The sequence below is a fragment of the Callithrix jacchus genome, chromosome 6, assembly GCF_049354715.1.
Source record: "Callithrix jacchus isolate 240 chromosome 6, calJac240_pri, whole genome shotgun sequence".
NCBI lineage: Eukaryota > Metazoa > Chordata > Mammalia > Primates > Cebidae > Callithrix > Callithrix jacchus.
The window spans coordinates 77,318,891-77,341,754 of NC_133507.1; the positions used below are offsets into that span (position 1 = coordinate 77,318,891).

At 35.5% G+C, this 22,864-nt stretch overlaps 1 protein-coding gene and 1 pseudogene across 9 annotated transcripts in view; one reads left to right on the top strand and one right to left on the bottom strand.

The window, feature by feature from the left end:
• Nucleotides 1-878: 878 nt before the first annotated feature.
• The window catches only part of ARL6IP6 (ARF like GTPase 6 interacting protein 6), a 46,054-nt gene continuing 24,068 nt past the window's right edge, over nt 879-22,864 (bottom strand). For 4 of the 9 annotated variants that reach the window (XR_004744662.3, XM_002749434.6, XM_008998887.6 and 1 more), the window contains one exon: nt 879-1,874. Coding sequence is in view for 5 of the 9 variants with exons in the window: in XM_002749434.6 (XP_002749480.1) it covers nt 1,781-1,874 (94 nt within the window). In the remaining 4 variants the exon portion in view is untranslated. Of the gene's footprint in view, nt 1,875-2,398; nt 2,480-20,944; nt 22,715-22,864 lie in introns of those variants that run through there. The other 5 variants (XM_054257638.2, XR_008482159.2, XM_054257640.2 and 2 more) reach the window with 5 other exon arrangements.
• Nucleotides 16,444-17,445, top strand: LOC103793778 (dnaJ homolog subfamily A member 1 pseudogene; annotated as a pseudogene).

Here is a 22,864-nt window from a genome sequence, read left to right on the forward strand (position 1 = left end):
TACTCTTATGAGGAAATTCACTGTCATATATAGTTTGTTGTGACCAAAACATTGTTATATGGCACGTGACTGTTGAGGGTCCACATATCTCTAGAGTCTACTGTTAACAATTTTCTTAGTCATTAGACACAAAGAATCTGGAGGGAGCTACTCACATTGGTGGTGGATGAGAATGCAGAGGGGCAGAGAGGAGATAAATTGATTCTGTTACTTGTATAGATCTCTGTAATGCAAGACCCCTTTGGGGTTTAAGGGTGTAGGAAGGAAGGCAGAAAGTGAATATAGACTCATTGCAACCACCACTCTGGTAGTAATACTTAAGCCATGGGATTGATAGTTAGATACACACATATACACACACCCCACTTTAGATAATTTAAATTGGAGCAGTATTAGTCATTTCCAACTAAAGAATTTTGAATAGTAAAAGAAATGCTAGACTTTTAGAAACATTTAGTCAGTAACAACATACAGCAGAAAATGAGGAAACACACTGCACAAACTCATTTCCCACTTAGCCTGAATAATCAGTTTGAATTTCCCACTTAGCCTGAATAATCAGTTTGACTACATAATGGTTTCTTATTTTAAGTTTTCCTATGGCCAGGGAAAACAGCTTTGCAAATAGTCTATCTTTCTAAAATTGAAGTGACTTTCTAAACGTTTAAAGTGTTTAGTAACAGAAGGGAACAACTAAGGCTTAAGTACTCAGAAAACAAAACATCACAATTAAAGAAGAACATTTAAATAGGAAAATTATAAAACTATATGAACTATATGTCATTTTTAATACATAGTATCAAAATACCTCTTCTACTTTGGTAACTATATTTTTGAGATTAAGAACAAACTAGTTCAATCATTCTCACATACAAGAATTTCATGTTTATATTTATTAAAAACAAAATAACGCAAGTTCTGTTAAAAGTAACAATATATACACCAAGATAAATATTTGAAATTGTGGAAATAGAAATAGTAAAAACTTCAAATTTCTCAATATTTTAATGACTTAAATAATTTACCTTTTTTCAGGCATTTTCTTGTATTAAAAAATACACGTATTTAATTTTAAACTTAGGTCAACGTGCTTTTTTTTTTAAAGAAAAACAATTAGTAAAAATGACAGATACTAGGTTTGCACCAGCTAAAAAAATAATGCTTACAGTTGTCTAGATGCAATAATTTTAAAAACATACAAATTCAATATGTAGTATGAAAATACATTAAAAAACACATAAGGAACTATGCCTCATAAAAAATATAAATGCAACTTCTATTACTTATACAAATATCAAAAATTAAATACTGATTTAAAAGTAGCTTCTATAAAATGTTGGAGTAGTAGGCATTATTTGCTTCCTAAATGTACAAATAAGTATTTCTAGCTAAACTCAACAGAAATATCAGTATTTCTTGGCAGAAAATGTAGTATATACATGAAAAGGCAAGCACTGTCCTGTATTCAAGTTTTTGAGTTTGATTTCCATTAAAATGTTTTCTACAGAAAGTAAAAAGATGAGGTAAACATCTTATACTCTGAAGAAAGTATTTAAAACTTAATACTCAGATATTCCTAATTAATCTGGTATCATAATACTCAGCTATTCTAGAACAATGCTTGAAAAAATCTTCCATAGTGGTGATGATTGTGACACATATCTGAACTACATAATGAACAGCAGGTTTCTCAGTCTTCTGAGTAGACAATGATGCTCTTTCTTGTTATTACAAAACAATCACGATTAAGTGTTGCCAACATTATTGCTCCAGTATGGGTTTACATGAGGCACCATGCTACAGTAAGAGCAGCTACGATGCCATTCAAAATCGCCATGCTATAGCCCATGTGGAAAGAATGTCCAGTCAGTTTCCTAGAAAAAAAGAAAAACACAAATCAAAAGAGGAAAATATAATGTGGCATAACAAAGACACCAAAAGCTTTCATCAAAAATACTTAATGACCTTGGAGTGTATTTCCCAAATGTTCACATATGAATACACAACTTAAAAAAAAGAATATTGGACATCTGCAGGATGAATAGTGGATAGATCTTATTAAATTCTGTGTCAAAACTGTACTGGTTAATAAATATAGTTGTTTCAATTTCATCACTGATGAGTAATGTTGAGTTTCATCCCTATATTTCTTTCTTTTTTTTTATTGCATTTTAGGTTTGGGGATACATGTGAAGAACATACAAGACAGTTGCAATAGGCAGACACATGGCAGTGTGAGATGTGCCTTCCTTGCCATCACCTATATCTAGCATTTCTCCCCATGCTATCCCTCCCCAACTCTCCACCCCCGCTGTCCCTCCCCTATTTCCCCCCAACAGACCCCAGTGTGTGATGCTCCCCTCCCTGTGTCCATGTGTTCTCATTGTTCAACACTCACCTATGAGTGAGAACATGCGGTGTTTGATTTTCTGCTCTTGTGTCAGTTTGCTGAGAATGGTTTTCAGGTTCATCCATGTCCCTACAAAGGACACGACCTCATTGTTTTTGATGGCTGCATAGTATTCCATGGTGTATATGTGCCATATTTTCCCTGACCAGTCTATCATCAATGGGCATTTGGGTTGGTTCCAGGTCTTTGCTATTGTAAACAGTGCTGCAATGAACATTCGTGTGCATGGGTCCTTAGAGTAGAACAATTTATAATCCTTTGAATATATACCCAGTAATAGGATTGTTGGGTCAAATAGAATTTCTATTTCTAGGTCCTTGAGTAATCACCACATTGTCTTCCACAATGGTTGAACTAATTTATACTCCCACCAACAGTGTAAAAATGTCACCCTATCATCAAAATTGAAAGCTAGAGGAGCAAGATCAAAAAAACTCAAAACCTAGCAGAAGACAAGAAATAACTAAGATCAGAGCAGAACTGAAGGAGACAGAAATACAAAACACCCTTCAAAAAAATCAATAAATCCAGGAGCTGTTTTTTCGAAAAGATCAACAAAATAGACCACTAGCCAGATTAATAAAAAAGAAAAGAGAGAATAATCAAATAGATGCAATAAAAAATGATAAAGGAGATATCACCACAGATTCCACAGAAATACAAACCATCATCAGAGATTATTACAAACACCTCTATGCACATAAACTAGTAAACCTGGAAATGGATAAATTCCTGGACACTTGCATCCTCCCAAGCCTAAACCAGGAAGAAGCTAAAACCCTGAATAGACCAATAACAAGGTCTGAAGTTGAGGCAGCAATTAAGAGCATACCACACAAAAAAAAGCCGAGGTCCAGATGGGTTCACAGCCGAATTCTACCAGACATACAAAGAGGAGATGGTACCACTCCTTCTGAAACTATTTCAAACAATCCCAAAAGAGGGAATCCTTTCCAAATCATTTTATGAGACCAACATCATCCTGATACCAAAACCCGGCAGAGACTCAACAAGAAAAGAAAACTTCAGGCCAATATCCATGATGAACATAGATGCAACAATCTTCAATAAAATACTGGCAAACCGATTGCAACAGCACATCAAAAAGCTTATCCACCATGATCAAGTAGGCTTCATTCTGGGGATGCAAGGCTGGTTTAACATGCGAAAGTCTATAAACCTAATTCACCAAATCAACAGAACCAAAAACAAAAACCACATGATTATCTCAATTGATGCAGAGAAGGCATTTGACAAAATTCAACAGCCCTTTATGCTAAAAACCCTCAATAAACTAGGTATTGATGGAACGTATCTCAAAATAATAAAAGATATTTATGACAAACCAACAGCCAATATCATACTGAATGGGCAAAACCTGGAAGCATTCCCTTTGAAATCTGGCACTAGACAAGGATGCCCTATCTCACCACTCCTATTCAATATAGTACTGGAAGTTCTAGCCAGAGCAATCAGGCAAGAAAAAGAAATAAAGGGTATTCAAATAGGAAAGGAGGAAGCCAAATTGTCTCTATTTGCAGACGATATGATTGTATATCTAGAAAACCCCATTGTCTCACCCCAAAATCTCCTGAAACGGATAAGCAACTTCAGCAAAGTCTCAGGATACAAAATCAATGTGCAAAAATCACAAGCATTCATCTACACCAATAACAGACTTAAACAGAGCCAAATCAAGAATGAACTGCCATTCACAATTGCTACAAAGAGAATAAAATACCTAGGAATACAACTAACAAGGCATATAAAGGACCTCTTCAAGGAGAACTATAAACTACTGCTCAACGAAATAAGAAACGACACAAACAGATGGAGAAACATTCCATATTCATGGTTAGGAAGAATCAATATCGTGAAAATGGCCATACTGCCCAAAGTAATTTACAGATTCAATGCTATCCCCATCAAGCTACCAATGACCTTCTTCACAGAACTGGAAAAAAACACCTTAAATTTCATATGGAACCAAAAGAGAGCCCACATAGCCAAGTCAATTCTAAGCAAAAAAAAAAAAAAAAAAAAAAACAAAGCAGGAGGCATCACACTACCGGACTTCAAACTATACCACAAGACTACAGTAATCAAAACAGCATGGTACTGGTACCAAAAACAGAGATATAGACCAATGGAACAGAACAGAGGCCTCGGAGGTAATGCCACACATCTACAACCATCCAATCTTTGACAAACCTGACAAAACAAGCAATGGGGAAAGGAGTCCCTGTTTAATAAATGGTGTTGGGAAAACTGGCTAGCCATGTGCAGAAAGTAGAAACTGGACCCCTTCCTGACACCTTACACTAAAATTAACTCCAGATGGATTAAAGCCTTAAACATAAGACCTAACACCTTAAAAACTCTAGAAGAAAACCTAGGCAAAACCATTCAGGACATAGGCATAGGCAAGGACTTCATGACCAAAACACCAAAAGCATTGGCAACAAAAGCCAAAATAGACAAATGGGACCTAATCAAACTCCACAGCTTCTGCATGGCAAAAGAAACAGTCATTAGAGTGAATCAGCAACCAACAGAATGGGAAAAAATTTTTGCAATCTACCCATCTGACAAAGGGCTGATAACCAGAATCTACAAAGAACTGAAACAGATCTACAAGAAAAAATGAACAAGCCCATTCAAAAGTGGGCAAAGGACATGAAAACACATTTTACAAAAGAAGACAGATATGAGGCCAACAAACATATGAAAAAATGCTCATCATCACTGGTCATTAGAGAAATGCAAAGCAAAACTACATTGAGATACCACCTCATGCCAGTTAGAATGGTGATCATTAAAAATTCTGGAGACAACAGATGCTGGAGAGGATGTGGAGAAATAGGAAAACCCATCCCTAGATTTCTTTACTGTGTTTACTTGTCTCTGTGTGTAGCCATAACCTAATTCTAAGGTATAAGTCTTGTTATATTACAATATTACAAACATGTTTTTTCATTAATTAATGGTGTGTTTCCCTGCTCTCTGTTCTTACTTTGATTTAACTTAAAATACATATTATTTCAAGTATTTCTTCTGTTTGTACCATTTTTAGGTTATATGAAGGAACTCCCTTTGACTTTTATAGACATTTCAGCTATCAATCAAATGTTACTTAACTGAAGTGGTTTTCAATGAGTTCTTAAGAATCAGCAAATGCTCATCTCGTTTTATGATTGCTAAGAGTGCTGACTAGTTTAATAACTCTTATGTGCATGGATATTCCCTGACATTTGTTTCCTTAATCTTTAATAGTCTCACAATGGTTCTTCCCGCTAACTGTATTACAATAACACTATTTGCTTATCCAAATAAGAATGAGACATACTAAAAAGAAAAGAATGTAGTATACAGTTGAGACTCTCTAGAAGGCAGAACAGAATACTCTCTTTACTGGAGCAAAACCAATTGAAGACATACAGTAAGGGGCACGAGCAGAAGTAAAAGCCAGAAGACAAGAGCAGTAAGGGCCCTGGACTGAGAGGGTCATAATACCATATCCTCTCCTTTTCTAAGGAGTGGCCAAAGCCAGAGAAATACTTAGCTCTGAAGTAACAATTGAAGAGTACCTCATAACGATTCCAGTCACACATATCTGTGGCAGAGAGTGAAGAAGGTACATTCTTCAAAGGACAACCCCTTGCATTCATCTGAAGCTACATAAGACCTTGATGCTGCCTGATAGTCCCGTTTTGTTCCATGGGAGTTATTATTTACTCTTTCCACTCAATTTCTTTACCCAACCAGGGCTAGTCTAAGAGGCTTCTCATGTGCTAATAAGGGTTAATCTACCTGGCTATATTACCTACCTATATCATAAAATAGGTACAATAAATGCTTTGTCTCTTTAAAAAAGAAATTCCTCAAATATATATTCATCATTAGTGAACAGAAATCTAATCATAAAATTGAACAATCAGCATTATCATTCATTGTAAAATATTTAGTGATGATCCAAAAAACTTTTAAATACAGTCGGTCTTCCATACCAGTGGGTTCCACATCTGCAGATTGAACCAAGCAGGTAGAATATATTTGGGAAAAAAACATCTTAACAGTACAGAACATGTGTAGACTTTTTCCCCTTATCAATCCCTAAACAATACAACAATTATTTATATAACATTTATATATTAGGTATATTATAAATAATCTGGAGATGTTTTAAAGTATATGAAAAATATGCTTAGGTTATATGCAAATACTAAGCCATTTTGTATGAGACTTTTGAGTATCCTAAGATTTTGATACCTATGTGGAATCCTGGAACCAATCCCTCACAGATACAAAGGGATGACTGTACTCTCCAAATGAAGTTAATCATCAAAAGATTTCCAGATTTAATTTTTCTGTTTTACTAGTTTGTGATCCTCACAATCCCACAAAAATAGAAAACCTTTAAAGTTCAGTTTACTAAGCCGACAACTACAATGTGAGTATAATTGAGTTTTACTGAGGTGCATATACCCAAATATTCAGTGACTTCCTTTCTAAGCAGGCAAAGCAATGCATTTTAATGGCAATGAAAAAATGCTCAGGAGTAGTGGTTCCTAGTCTTTCTGTCCTCTCAGATGTACCATATCCCCACTGCAAACACTGTAGCAATTGTCACAGACTACTGCTAGTCAAAGGACTTAAATCTCTGAAGAATCACTTGCTTTAATTTAAAGCTTCTTTTCAAAATATTCACCATGATTTTCCTCTTTGGGGAAAGACACAGACAATCTCTGCAGGCTTTCTCTCTTGTGATGATAACTGGTGATCTCTAAAGTCTGTTAATAAAGACTGAAGGAATTACAGTATTTTTCCTTTGTCAAGATTCATCCCTATAGAGGACTTGTTTAAAATTGACTCAAGTAATATGAAAATATTATCTTCAATTAATGAGTTTAATATCTTCAATAAATGATTATCAAATACAGTGTCTACTTCATCCACTCTGTATCTATACATGCATTTTACTTTTTAAATTAAAGCATACCAATAAAATGCAAATGTCTAATGTGTATACACATCAATGAATTTTAACTGTGGTTGACTCTCATACACTAACCACATCAAGATAGAGAACGTTTCTGGCACTGCAAAAAGCTCCCTTTTAAATACTCAACTTACCTCCTGCAGATCTTGAGGTAACTGCAACACTGAGGGCTGTCACCATGATTAGTTTCACTTGCTCTTGAAACTACATCAATATGACATCATACAATATATATTTTTCTGTGTCTGGCTTCTTTTGCTCCAGGGCAGTATGGGCCCTAGACTGAAAGGACCATAATACCCATATCCTCTCCTTCTTTCCTAAAGAGTGGCCAAAGCCAGAGAAGTACTTAGCTCTGAATTAACACTTGAAGAGCACCTTATAAGGATTCTAGTTGCACAGTATCTGTGGCAGAGAGTGAAGAGGGTATATTCTTCAAAGGACAACGCTATGCTTTCATCTGAAGCTACGTAAGACCCTGATGCTTCCTGATGATCCCCTGTCTTTGTGAGATTCATCCGTGTTGTATGTAGTATTAGTTTGTTCTCTTTAACTGGAGTATATACCAAAACGTGCTTACCCATCTTACTACTGGTGGGCGTTTCCAATTTGGGGCTCCTATACATAGAGATACTATGAACATGTCTTTGGTAGGTGGTGGGCATCTGCACTTACTTCTCTTGTATAGATCCTAGGAGTAGAACTGCTGAGTTATAAGGTAGATATAAATTTGGCTTTAGTAGAAAGCAAGAAACATTTTCCCAAAACAGTTGTACCAATTTATATTTCCACCAGCAACGTATGAGTTTAAGTTGCCACATCATCATGAACACTTGGTATTATCAGTGTTTTAAATTTTAAACATTTTAGTGGGTCTGCAGAGTATGCTGTAGTGGTTTTATCTTTCTGATGACTAATGTACTTACTGCCCACTCAGCCTCTTTTTTGATGTCTGTTCAAAACTTTTTCTCATTTTTTCTATTGGTTTATAGAGTTGTTTATATATTCTAGATACAAATCCTTTGTTAAAGATATGTGTTGTGAATAATGTTTATGGCGTGGTTTTTTTTTTTTTTTACTCTTAATAATATCTTTTGATGAACAGAAGTTCTAAATTTGAATACAGTCCAATTAATATTTTTAAAAATAGCTAGTGCTTTTTTGGCGGCTTTTTCATTAAATATTTGACTACTCCAAGGTAATGAAGATAAGGTTTTAGTCTTCTTCTTTTGACATTTAGAGCTGTAATTCATCTCAAATTAATGTGTATTTTTCTGTGTTATAGGACGACTAAACACAAAAGAATGAATTTGGTCCTTTAACTTACACAACATACAAAATATACTCAAAATGGACCAAAAACCTAAATACAAGAACTAAGACTATAAAACTCTTAGAAGGAAACATAGGCGTAAATCTGCATGACCTTGAATTAAGCAACAGATTCTTAGATATGACAACAAAAGCACAAGAAACTAAAGAAAAAAATAGATAAATTAGATATTATCTAATTAAAGACTTTTGTGCTTCCAAGGACATCATTAAGAAAGTGAAAACCCACAAAATGGAGGTAAATATTTGTAAATATCTGATATCTAAGATATAAAATAACTCTTTTAAGTCAAAAATAAAAAGATAAAAAGTCAAATTTTTAAAAGGGCAAAGGATCTGAATAGGCAATTATGCCAAGAAGATATACATAAAAATAGCCAGTAAGCACATGAAAAGCTGACAATGCTCAATATCATTAGTTATATGGAAATGAAAATAAAAATCACAAGAGATACTGTGTATCATATTCAACTTGGATGGCTATAATTTAGAAAAAGAAAAAGAAAACAAGTGTTGGTGAGGATGTGGGGAAATCAGAAGTCTTATACATTGCTGGTGGGAATGTAAAATAATACAGCTGCTGTAGGAAACAAGTTGGAGGTTTCCTAAAAAGTTAAACATAGAGTTAACATACGGCCCAACAATTCCACTCTAGGTATAGCTCCAAGAAAACTGAAAACAAGTTCACACAAAAATCTGTATGTGAGTGTTCATAGCAGCATTATTCCTAATAATCAAAAAGGAGAACTACCCAAGTGTCCATCAACTGATGAATGGATAAAAAAAAAATGGTATATCCATATGGAAAATACTTCAGCCTTAAAAAGGAATGAAGTACTGATGTATGCCACAACGTGGATGAACCCTGAAAACAGTAGGCTAAGTGAAAGGAGTAAACACAAAAGACGACATTTTAAAAAAATCTGTATGATTCCATTTACATGAAATGTCCAAAATAGGCAAATCCATAGAGACAAAAAGCAGACTATGGGTTTCCAGGAGCTAGAGGGAAGGGGAAATGGTGGAGTGATTGCTAATGGGTATGGGGTTATTTTGGAGTGATAGAAATGTTCTAGAATTAGATAGCAGTGATGGTTGCTGAATATTGTTATTCAGCAGTTTTTAGTGAAAATATTAAAAACTACTGAATCATTTTAAAAGAGCGAAGCTCTATGCTATCTATGTAAATTATATCTCAATGAAAAAAAAACTTTACTGTTAGACATTAAAAGAGGACCTGAATGAAGGGAGGGATCTACCATAACATGGGAATAGTCAACATTGTAAAGGTGTCAATTTCTTTCTTTCTTTTTAAAAACGAAACAAAACAAACAACTATAAATTCAATGAGATCTCAGTAGTAGTTCAATAGGATTTTTCCTGGTAGAAAATTGACATTTTGATACTAAGTTCATCTGATACAATAAATGTGCAAAAAGAGTAAAGAAACATTTTAAAAATTCAAATCATAACTTAAAAGCAAAGTAATTTTAAAAAGAAGTTAACTAACACAGAAATAAAGAAGACACTGGAATAGACTACAGCATCTAAAAACAGATCTATGTTTCTAAGTGTATGTATGTGGGTGGTGGTGAATGAGATGCTTACCAATAGGGCATTTTTAAGTCAGAGGAACAAAATCTACAATTTTTCTTTACAGGGTCCTTCCTCCATATTCTTAGGAATCGGTTTTTTATTTAGTCATATAGGAGTAATCAAGATTCAGCTTATTTTCAAAAGAGCTGTCATACCTACATGGAGTAAAAAGAATGGTGGGTTCCTTTCAGTCCTCTGGTTTTATTTTTTTTGAGACAAGATCTCACTCTGTTGCCCAGGTAGGACTGCAGTGGTATGATCATGCCTCATTGCAGCTTCTACTTCTTGGGATTCTGGTGATCCTCCCACTTCAGCCTTCCAAGTGGCTGGTGAGGAAGGAGAATAGGGTATGGAGGCAGGGAATCTAAGGCCAATCTGTGGTAACTTCCTAAAAGAGAACAAGGTCTGGGGGCAGGAAATCTAAGGCCAATTCATGATAATTTCCTAAAGGTCAATAAAAGGGAAAATATCTACGTCTAGGGCAGGAAACCTAATGCCAATTAATGTACACTTCTTAAAGCTAAACCGAAAGGAAAAACCCCATCTCCCCACACCAGAATAACAAAGGATCAAAGGCTGTTCTCCCTATAACCCTCCCACTTCCACTACATCTCAGAATCTCAGATGGAAAAGGGCAAACGCCCTGTCACCTCACCCTTTAATTAGCAACAGACCAAATTCTTCATCCATGTTAAGGACAGATGATAGGGACCTCAAAAGAAGTACTTAAAACCAAGAAAACTTTGTAACCCAGCCCTTGAGCTGCTTGCTTGGGCCCAATTCTACTCCATGGACTGCTTTTCTTGCTTTAATAAATCCCTGCTGTCACTGCTTCATTCATGTACTCTGTTCCTTTGAGTGTTCTGTTCAATTTGTTCAAAATGCCAAGGACCTGGACAACTCACTCAAGGCCTTCCTTCCAGTAACATTGGTACTACAGGCATGCGCCACCAAACCTGGCTAATTTTTTTGTAGCGATGCGGTTTTGCCACGTTGCCCAGGCTTGGTTTCGGTTTTGTTCAGTTTCATCATGGAGTCTACTAAGGATTCCAAAATGGTTCTTATTATTACAAGTCATGACTTTTATTTCCATACTCTGAAGCAGGAAAACATTGTTAGGCAAATGGTAACAGAAGGATAGAGGGGTTTGAAAAGACTGAATAGAGAATATGTAATTTTTGTTCATTAGTTCTTCTACAATTTCATGAAGAGAAAGATAAAAATAGGTAAGGACCTAATCCCAGAAGAATAAGGCTAATCAGGAGAAGCAACTTACCTTTATTATGTAATTGAGATCAATAAAGCAAAATGATATAATTTCCGAAATCCTGTGTAATAGTCTAACTGGTAGGAATGTAAATTAATATAGCCATTATGAAAAATACTATGAAGGTTTCTCAAGAATCTGAAAATAGAACTACCATATAATCTAGCAATTTCATTACTGGTATTTATCCAAAGGAAGGAAAATCAGTAAATTGAAGAGATATGTGTACCCCATGTTTACTGCAGCACTATTCACAATAGTCAAGATATGGAATCAATCTAAGTGTCCATCAATGGATAAATGGATAAAGAAAATGTGGTACGTATACACAACAGACTACTATTTAGCCATTAAAAAGAATGAAATACTGTCATTTCTGGCAACATGAATGAGTCTGGGGGACATTAAGTGAAATAAGTCAGGCATAAGAAGATAAATATTGCATGTTCTTACATGTGGAAGCTTAAAAAAATTGAGATCATAAAAGTAGACAGTAGAACTGTGGTTATGAGAGGTTGAAAAGGGTGGTAGGGTAGCAGGGGAAGTAACAGCAGTGGGTGGGGTGGGGAGGATAGCAGGAGGTTAATGAAGACAAAATTACAATCGGACAGGAGAAATGACTTCTAGTGTTCTACAGCACTTTAAGGTAAATATGGTTAACAATAACTTATTGCGTATTTTCAAAAAGCTTTAAGAGAAGATTTTGAATGCTCACAACACAAGGAAATGATCAATGTTTTCAGTGATGGATATGCTAATTAGCCTGATTTGATCATTATGCTTTGTATCGAAATATCACTCTGTATTCCACAAATGAATATGATTGTTATATGTCAACTAAAAAGAAAAAGAGTCAAACATGGGGAACTTGATCCGATAAAAAATAAAAAATTTCCATTCAAGTAAAACCACAGCATTACTTATTATTGATACTGACAAACTTCAAAAGTGGGTAACGGATAAGACTGCATTACTGAATGAGGTAAAAGAAAAAAACAAACAAGAACAAATCCTATGGTTTCATGGCAACATAATAGAAATGTTTCACTTTGAAGATCTCCCATTTTACTTCCAAATTTACAAGGCCTAAAATTTTTTTGAAAATGGCATGACTTTGTGGAGATGTTACTGCAATTATTATTTGCATATACGAATGTGACAGAGGTTAAAAGCAATTCACAAAAAATCTAAGTTGCTGACATTTTCTCCATGTACTTAAATACACTGTACAGATGAATTTGCTTAAAATGCTTTTGTGTTAACTGGATATAAAATGTAAGTGAGCAGAGCAAACAATATTATTAACAAGGTTAAGTTTCCTTAATAAGTTTTGATCCAGGTTTTAAAAGGTACAGCAATGAACTGATAGACAAAAGAAGGTGTAAAGGGAAAAAGAACAGAACAAGAAGTGGAACTCCAACTTGAGATTTCATGCTTATCAGGAGAAAAACTGGACCAGATGAACTTAAGGTCCCTTTGAGTTCTACATTCCTTTTTTTTTTGAGACAGAGTCTTGCTCTGTCACCCAGTTTGGAGGTCAGTTCAAAGCCTTTCAGGCTCAAAAACTATTCTTGTGCCTCAGCCTGCCAAGTAGCTGGAATCACTGGCACACACACCATCACGCCCAGCTAATTTTTGTATTTTTAGAAGGAATAAGGTTTCACCATGTTGGCCAGGCTGGTCTGGAACTCCTAACCTCAGGTGATCCATCTAGCATTCCCAAAGTGCTGGGATTACAGACATGAGTGAGCCACAGTGCTCGGTCCCAGTTCTACATTTCTGTAAGTATTCTAGTAGCAAGAAATAATCTTAAAAATACCTCATAGAGACTATGGTACAGTTTTTTTCCCCTACCTATTAAAATAGGCTATTGGTCAATATTACCTGTACTTAAAACTTGAAAAACGTGAACAACAATGCAGAGGATATAACTACATAAATATTTTAGTCCCAAAGAGTCATTTAAGGAGACTTCCCTATGCTGAAAATCAATCAATATAATTTAACCTACTACTTCAACACTGTAACGCATGACTGTTCACTTGACCACATGAAAGAATAAGTAGTAAAAAAAACCAGCATACTCAATGTCAAAACGAGAATGTTTCTTCAAGTAAAAGTTAGGATTCCTAAATGTGGATTTTATTATGCTGAGACAAAGATTTTTTATACTGCAGTATATTTCTGAAATCAAAATGAAAGTAAAGATATTATTAATAAGTTTAAAATGCCACTGGAAATGTAGTTAACAAAGAAAGGCTCATTACAACAAATCTACTTCCATATCCTAGAAGGTAAGCTATATAGAAGTATGATCTTTTTCTGGTTCTAGAGAATTCCTTTCAATAATAAAAAATTCTACAACGAAGTACTTACGTGGTCTCTGATAGTGGTTAAGAGCTCAAGCTCTATGATTAGATAAACACAGGTCTGAGTGCCAGCCTTACCTCTTACAAGGAATATGAAGATAGCAACATTGTTTGACCTCTTTGACCTTCAATTTCCTTCTCCATACAATGTAATCAAAAATAGAATATACCCTTATAAAATTGTGATGATCAGGTGTCTGGCACATAGTAAATTATCAATATATCTTAGCTATATAGTGAAGAAACTTAGCTACAGAAGAGATTTTTAAAAATTCTTCTGATCATCTACTTAGATTCTCCCTTCCAAGTAAAACACCTAAACCTAAACTTGCTTTAAAACCAAAACAAAGAAACAAACAATAGTAGTATAAAAGCAAACCCAATAAGTAGATGGAAGAAATAAATGAGAGAATTATAAGTCTCTCTCTCTCTCTCTCTCTCTCTCTCACGTGTGTGTGTTTCTGCTTGATATTGCCCTCTTCCTACATAACGACTTCTCCTTTTATAATTCACTAGAGAACCCAGACTTCCATTATTTATATCTAGATTTTGTTCTGTGGAAATATGATGTCTAGCAATATATTTACATTAATATTAAATAGTAACTTGTAAAGTGAATATATTATAAAAGAATTACATTTTAATTATTTTCATTTTTCAGGAATGGAATACATTTAAAATATAAGATTCAAATGAGTTCAATGACTTTGGCAATTTGACTATATTCTTATATTTTGAACCACAAATTAAAACACTGAATAAGCAACTTCTAAAAATCCCAAACAAATTGACCTAAAAAGTTAAGAGACAGAATAACAGAATTGAGCAGGTCTCCTGTCATGTTTCAGGCTGTTTACTGTTTTTATGCTAGTCTTGGTTAATCTGATCAGAATCTTTATACCACAGTGCTAAACACTACTCTCTTAGAATCATTCTTCCTTCCAAGTAAAACAGACCAATGATTCCACTCTCTAGAATCATTGTTCCATGCCATATTTATTCCTATGTTTTCTTTCCCTCACAGGTATTCCCACGTCAGAGATGCTTTTTTAACAGAACTCTTGTAATTTAAAATAATAACTTCATTTCCAGCTGATACTGCTTTAAGCAGAAAGCTCTCTGTGCTTGCCAGAATCAGAAGTTATATTAAAGACTCATATTAAGACCCAACTGGCTATTTGTTTGTGTCTGACTGCTCAGAGGGATAAAGGATGAGCTAGTTGGTACTAATCTATTCCCCTTTTTCACACATCTGAGGCTGCCTTTGATTTCTCATTCTATCCCTAGCCCAGGAATCTACAATTCCTAAAAGTGTTCAAGTTGTATAAGCTCTGTTTGGAGTAACCACTAGTTAGTTCTTTACCTGGAATCAAAAGATCTTAACACTAAACCTGAAACTTGAAAAAAAAAATACCAAACACCACCGTATTTTATTAACTCACAAAGCATTTCCTTTTTAGAAACATAAAACCATATTAACTTTTTTGCATCCTTTTGTCCTAAAAATTACTTGTGAGAAATTGATGAAGAGCAGACAAAGTTGTGTGTATTTCAATGAACGCGACTATTGTTATTTAAGAAATCAGGGTTAGAATTTTAAAGAGAATGCTTCCCTAATTTTACTTCTTTGCCATATCTCTCGTTAAGGAAAAAATAACATACATGACATTTGCCCCTTACTTTTTACTCTAAAGTTCTTTATAACTTCCTCAATTTCCTTTTCATTCACCAAGATTTACAGAATGCTCAGTATCAGGTATTAAACTACATACGAGAGATAGAGAAATAAGTAGGGCTAGATGCGGTAGCTCACGCCAGTAATCCCACCACTTTAGAAGGCCGACGCAGGAGGATGGCTTGAGGTCAGGGGTTCCAGACCAATCTGAGCATATAGGGAGATTTTGTTTCTACAGAAAAATCTGGGTCAGGCGTGCTGGCTCATGCCTGCAATCCCAGCACTTTGGGAGGCCAAGTTGGGTGGATCACCTGAGGCCAGGAGTTTGAGACCAGTCTAGCCAACATGGTAAAACCCCATCTCCACTAAAAATACAAAAAATTAGCGGGGCATGGTGTCTCATGCCTGTAACCCCAGCTACTCTGGAGGCTGAGGCAGAACTGCTTGAACCCAAGGGGAGGAGGTTGCAGTGAGTTGAGATCATGCGCACTACACTCCAGCCTCGGTGACAGAACAAAACTCTATCTCAAACCAAAAATAAATAAACAAATAAATAAAAAGAGAAAGAAATGAGTAGGAGTCAGTGCTGCCTTAGAAGATAACAGAATCTAGTGACATAGTAGATTAAGTGTTAAGTTTTGGAGGCAGTATTACTGGAACATAAAGGAGCCATTCAGCAGAAGCGGAGAAAAATTTTCAAAGAGCTAAAACCTGACCTAAAATTCAGTATGAGAGATTTAGTGTTCTAACTACATAACAATATGCGCAGAAGCAAGAGACAATGGAGAGGGTGGAGCAGGTGGTGGTTTTGGCTCCCCCATGGACATCTTTGATATGATTTGGAGGAGGAGGAAGGATGCAGAGAGAAAGGAGAGGTAAAAATGTTGTACATCAGCTCTCAGTAACCCCAGAAGACATATAATGGTGCAACAAGAAAACTGGCTCTGCAAACGAATGTGATTTGTGACAAATGCGAAGGTAGAGGAGGTAAGAAAGGAGCAGTAGAGTGCTGTCCCAATTGCCGAGGTACTGGAATGCAAATAAGAATTCATCAGATAGGACCTGGAATGGTTCAGCAAATTCAGTCTGTGTGCATGGAGTGCTAGGGCCATGGGGAGTGGATCAGTCCTAAAGATAGATGTAAAAGTTGCAATGGAAGGAAGATAGTTCAAGAGAATAAGATTCTAGATGTTCATATTGACAAAGGCATGAAAGATGGCCAGAAGATAACATTCCATGGTGAAGGAGACCAGGAACCAGGACTGGAGCCAGGAGATACAATCATTGTGTTATATCAGAAGGACCATGCTGTTTTTACTCGATGAGAAGACTTTTTCATGTGTATGGACATACAGCTGGTTGAAGCACTGTGTGGCTTCCAGAAGCTGGTATCTACTCTTGACAACCAAACCATAGTCATCACCTCTCATCCAGGTTAGATTGTCAAGCATGGAGATATCAAATGTGTACTAAATGAAGGCATGCCAATTTATTGTAGACCATATGAAAAGGGTCGCCTAATCATCGAATTTAAGGTAAACTTTCCTGAGAATGGCTTTCTCTCTCCTGATAAACTATCTTTGCTGGAAAAACTCCTACCAGAGAGGAAGGAAGTAAAAGAGACTGATGAGATGGATCAAGTAAAACTGGTGGACTTTGATCCAAATCAGGAAAGACGGTGCCATTACAATGGAGAAGCATATGAGGATGATGAACATCATCCCAGAGGTGGTGTTCAGTGTCAGACGTCTTAATGGGCCAGTGAATAACACTCACTGCTGGCATTTCATGTGCAGTAGTTAAGGAGTAAGGACTGTAATCATAATATGCTCACTACTTGCTCTTTTGTTAATCAACTATAGTAGTGTTTTAAAAAGTTAAATGAAGAATAAAGGCAAATATAAAAGCTCTGACCTTGCCCTGTATGTACGATGACTTCAGTGTGCAAAATGAAGTTTAATACCTATAAAAACTACTTTACAAAGAAGTTCCCCTAGCATTGTTAGGCCAAACCTTGTAATTGACTTCAGCTATGTATGTGGACAAGCTTAGACTGAAATGCTAGGTATATGTACTGGCTTCAGTGTATGACCCTTCACTGTTAAGCTATGAAAGTAAAACTGTATTTAACTGGCAATAAGAAAAAAAAAGTTGTAGAGAAGTGTTGGTCTGTGCAGTTCTTGAATTAAGTGGGATTCACTGCAATGCCTCTGCATTTATTCTATTGCCTCAACTGTTACTTGAAGATGGTATAATATATAATTTATCCTGTGGTATCAGTGATAAAAATGGTACCTTTCTGTAGGAGGGGTTTTCATAATATGCTGCTTCTTGAAGCCTTGCACTTCCAAAATTGTTTCCTTCTGCTGTGCCATTCACACACACACACACACATATATCTCCATATATATCTAGACCAGTCCTGGTTATTTGCCCCCCTCCTTGTCTGTGGACCATGATAAGCCTGAGTAGTCACTTCAGAGCTGGGTAATGTAGAAATTAAAGTGAAAAGACCTTTACATGGAGAACTAATTTGCATGCGTAATATAGGAAGGTGTTCTTTTAGGTATGTTACAGGATTACTTTAAACCATTTGACTTACGCTCCAAAGTAACTAATGTTGGTAGTATAGCAAATTATGATGAATAGCTTTAATTGTATGTTTAAAAGTCTAATATGTTCACATGCTTAAATCTGGGTATCAGAATTTAAGCAATTTTTGAAATGTATTGTCTCCTTAATACACCAATTCAAAGCATCTCCAAAAAAAAAAAGAGAGACAATGGAGAGTATAGAAAGGTCAATAGTTTAATATGATCAGAATGAAAGACCTAGAAAGCTAACTCTCTCTTTACTAGGGTTTAGGCATGATTGTACTATTTACAGGACTATTTTAAACTACGAGAAAATCTAATTCTCAATCTTTAAAATGAGAATAATAATTCCTTTTATTAGCATTCTCATGAAAACTAAATGAGATAATATTAACAAGTACTTGTTGGCTTGGTGTGGTAGCTCATGCCTGTAATCCCAGAGCCTTGGGAGGCTAAGGCAGGAGGATTGCTTGAGTTTAGCAGTTCAAGACCAGCCCGGGCAACATAGTGAGACCCTATCTCTACAAAATAAAAATAAAAAATTTAGCCAGGCATGGCAGCACTCGCTTGTAGTCCCAGCTGCTTGGGAGGCAGAGGCAGGAGGACTGCTTGAGCCTAGGCAGTTGAGGCTGCAGTGAGCCATGACTGTGCCACTCTGCACTTCAGCCCAGGGCAACAAAGCAAAACCCTGTCTAAAAAAGATGAATATATAGGAAAAAATCTCGGGATAAATAACAATTATGCAAGGAAAGATAACTGGCAATCTGTGGTAGGCCATGGTCAGACGTCCAGCTCAAAAAACCTTAAGAAAAGCTCTGACGCTGTATCTGCTTTATTATCTGACATATATATATCTCCATATATATCTAGACCAGTCCTGGTTATTTGACCCCCTCCTTGTCTGTGGACCATGATAAGCCTGAATAGTGACTTCAGAGCTGGGTAATGTAGAAATTAAAGTGAAAAGACCTTTACATGGAGAACTAAGTATCTATTGCTTTAACTAGTAAACTTACACTTATTGCCTATGAGGGTAGTACTATTGTTTTTACTCTATTTTAGAGATGAGGAAGTTATACCTCAGACACCCTAACAAACTTGCTCAACTGTCCTTCTGGTAGGGTAGTCTACATTTGGAAGCTACCTCTCCTGACTTCAAGACCCTTTTTAATTGTATCAGGCTGCCTCTGGTAATTTATAGATTGTTAACTACTCAAAAAGGGTTCCAACAAAATCGGCAAGCACTATCTCTCAGGTATTTCTTATCAGTATTGCTCTGGGCATATAGACACTTGTGCCTTTTCAGCTACTCATGTATAGCACGGTAAATTGCATAAGCACGAGCAGCCGGGCACGGTGGCTCATGTTCGTAAACCTAGCACTTTGGGAGGCTGAGAGAACCCAGGAGTTCATGACCAGCTTGGGCAACATGGTGAAACCCTGTCTCTATAAAAAATACAAAAATTAGCCAGACGTGGTGGCATGTCTTTAGTCCCAGCTACACAGAAGTCTGAGGTGGGAGGTTCACTTGAGCCCAGGAGGCAAAGGTTGCAGTCAGCCACGATCATGCCACTTCACTCTAGCCTGGGCAACAATGTGAGAACCTGTCTTTAAAAAAAAAAAAATAGGTACAAAGCAAACACTCATTAGCTATATCACTTTATGATAACAACAAAACCAACAGTTAATATAATTTCTTAGAGGATTTTGTTACATCTATGATTCAAAACAGTAATGAAATATATCTTACAAAATATGCATGTATTTTAACCCTTTACTTAAAGAAGCTGCAGTGCAATGCCATCAATATATTAATAGTGACAGCATTGTAAGTGATGGCTCTGAATAGTCCCTAGATAATGAGATTTCATGATACTCAAATATTAAGCCCAAGTTCTTGATCCACCTCTTTTGTCAGTAGCTTTTCTCTCCTATTGCAATTAGCCATCTGACACCTGTTTCATTAGTTCATGGCAATAAAGAATCTGATTTGACAAAGAGGCAGCTCTCCAAAATATATATGAAAGGGTAGTAGAGTCAGTTCATTTTACCCAATGTTAAATCTAGTCTGCTTGGAAAAGAAACTTCTAATTTGAATACTAAATAACCCACTGTTTTTGACTTCCAAGGCTTATATATCTGCCCAAGTTAAAAACCTATAACACTTGTGTATTATTTTATGATAAAGATGTCCACAGATATTATTTCCAAGGAGGAAAAGTCAATGTTTGTATTTAGTTATGAGGATAGGCTAACTGTATTAAAGGAAATCAAGTGCTGCTGGAAATTTCAAATTTCAAGTCAAACAAAACTTGTTCCCTTTTCTTGAATTGCGTATTATAATTTAACCATTTTATTTGTTCTCTATTTTCTTAACCCTCAATGTGAAGAAGTCACAGAAAACCCTAGTAACAATATTTTAAAGACCCAAACTAATGTTGAATAGAAAAATAACATTATAAAACAGCATGCCAATCCTGAATCCTGAATGTTCCAGGAAATTCACATGTCAAAATATTTTACTATCTGCTGCCCCCACTACAGTTAACAACATGCTCTCACACACAAATGTTAGCATCGAATTACATACAGACACTTTACATAGGAAGTGACACATGTAAAGGAGTGACAGATCATGTTACCCTCTAAAATAGTTACCAAAAACAATTTACCAAAAATCAATTCAAACAAAAATCAACTTGTTTTCTTTTCTTTCTCACTTATAATTTATTCTACAGATTTCAAATTGCATTGCAAGGCAATATAATTATTTTAAACAGGATGCATGTAAATAATGTTACATTAAATAAAAATTAAATTAAAAGCATGTTTTCTAAAATTAAGTGTCTGGATACTTATCAAACATCATTTGTGGTTGGGAGAAGAAACAGAAAGATGGATAACTCATAGTGATCAGACAAAAAAGATTGATAGCATGAGGAAGGCAGCAGTTACCCTCTGATTTGCAAATGAACTATGAAATAATGCAGATTGCCAATCTAATTTAATAGATTATATTTTAAGCAGGAATTTGTGAAAAAGACACCACTCTTTTCCTTAGCATATGCCTAGAAATCATGATATAACGCTAATAACTGTGAAGTTTCCCTGTATTTTCTGCATTTTAAACATGAATCCTATATCAAATAAGCCATAAATACAACCATTAATATATTTAAAGAGGAGATACCAAACTTCAAACTTCTCCAAAAATGAGTAAATTTACACTGACTTCTATAAAACACATTCAACTTTGTCTTCTAATCTGCCTATAAAATGCACAAATATAATTATTCAAGAGGCATCCGAAGAACAAATATTGTGACTTAAAACTGAGTCTAGTTGTAATAAAAATATATTAATTTTGCTTGACTCCTGATAATTCAAAATGGATTATCTGCAAGATGACTTCAAAAGCTTTGGTCTCTTTTAAAAGCTATCTAGGAAAACTTTAAATGATGCCTTAAAAATATTTTTAGCATGAACATAGATGTTGAAGGTCATTAAAGAGAACAAAGAGTTGTGCTCAAGGTGGAGATTTCTAAACAATTCAATCTGTGTCTCAAAAAGACTCATGTTCAGTTGTAAGGTTCAGGGTAAGAAATCTCTTAGCATATAAGTCAACTGAAGATTCTTAAGAACTGAGACATGCTCCAAAAACTACAATGCTGTGACTCCAATCATTTCAGACATGCTATTTCTATAGCGTTTCTCAACACAGAGAGAAAATTACTTAAAATAACTTTCTCCCTAGGTGATTTAACAATCCAAGCTTTGAATTCAGATATACAATTCACCAGAAATCTTACTTTCATATATGTTTGATCAGCATAAGCTTGCAATCTGAAATTTCCAGCCATACTTTATTTCCATTTATAGTCGGCCTAGCCTCATAACTTTAAATATAAGTATTGTTTTTTTTTCCTCCTTGGAAATAAATATCTGTGAATATCTTTAGCATAAAATAATAGTCCTATTAAGGAACTTCCCTGGCCCAGTAACCCCCTCCACAATGATTTCAGCTACAGAAATCATCAGATGCTAGGGGCACTTGCCACTTCACTCTATGTTTAGGTTATACAAATTAATGGGATTTAAAATTAATAGACCAACTTCATTTGCCAAGAATGACTTATTTTGGAATCCACAGGTTGTTTTATATTCCTACAATGTTAATGCCCTAGTGTGAAGGTTATTTGAGTATATGCTGCTGTTAAATTTGGCGTTTGATCTAAATAATGGAACTTTTTTTCATGTCAGCAATAAGACTCATAACTTACCTTACCATTTTTCCACTAAACTTATTACTATAGAGTAACATTTATATCCTAGATGTGACATTATCAGAATGGTTTTTACTCTAGCACACTGAGTAACTATTAACCTGCAGCTATATCCTTTCACCACTAGATGAAGCTTGAGCACAGGTGATGTGAATTGTGGAGTGCAGTCTTAAAGTGGAGTACAGGTCACTAGGAGAAAACAATGGGAGAAGACAGAGAAAAGTCTGATGTTAAGAACAGATTTTGATTAAGCAATATTGTGGAGGCAAAACTACCACATAGCAAAAGCTCAGAGTGTCTGCTAATTGTCAATAAAATGATGCTGTTTCAATTAGTGAA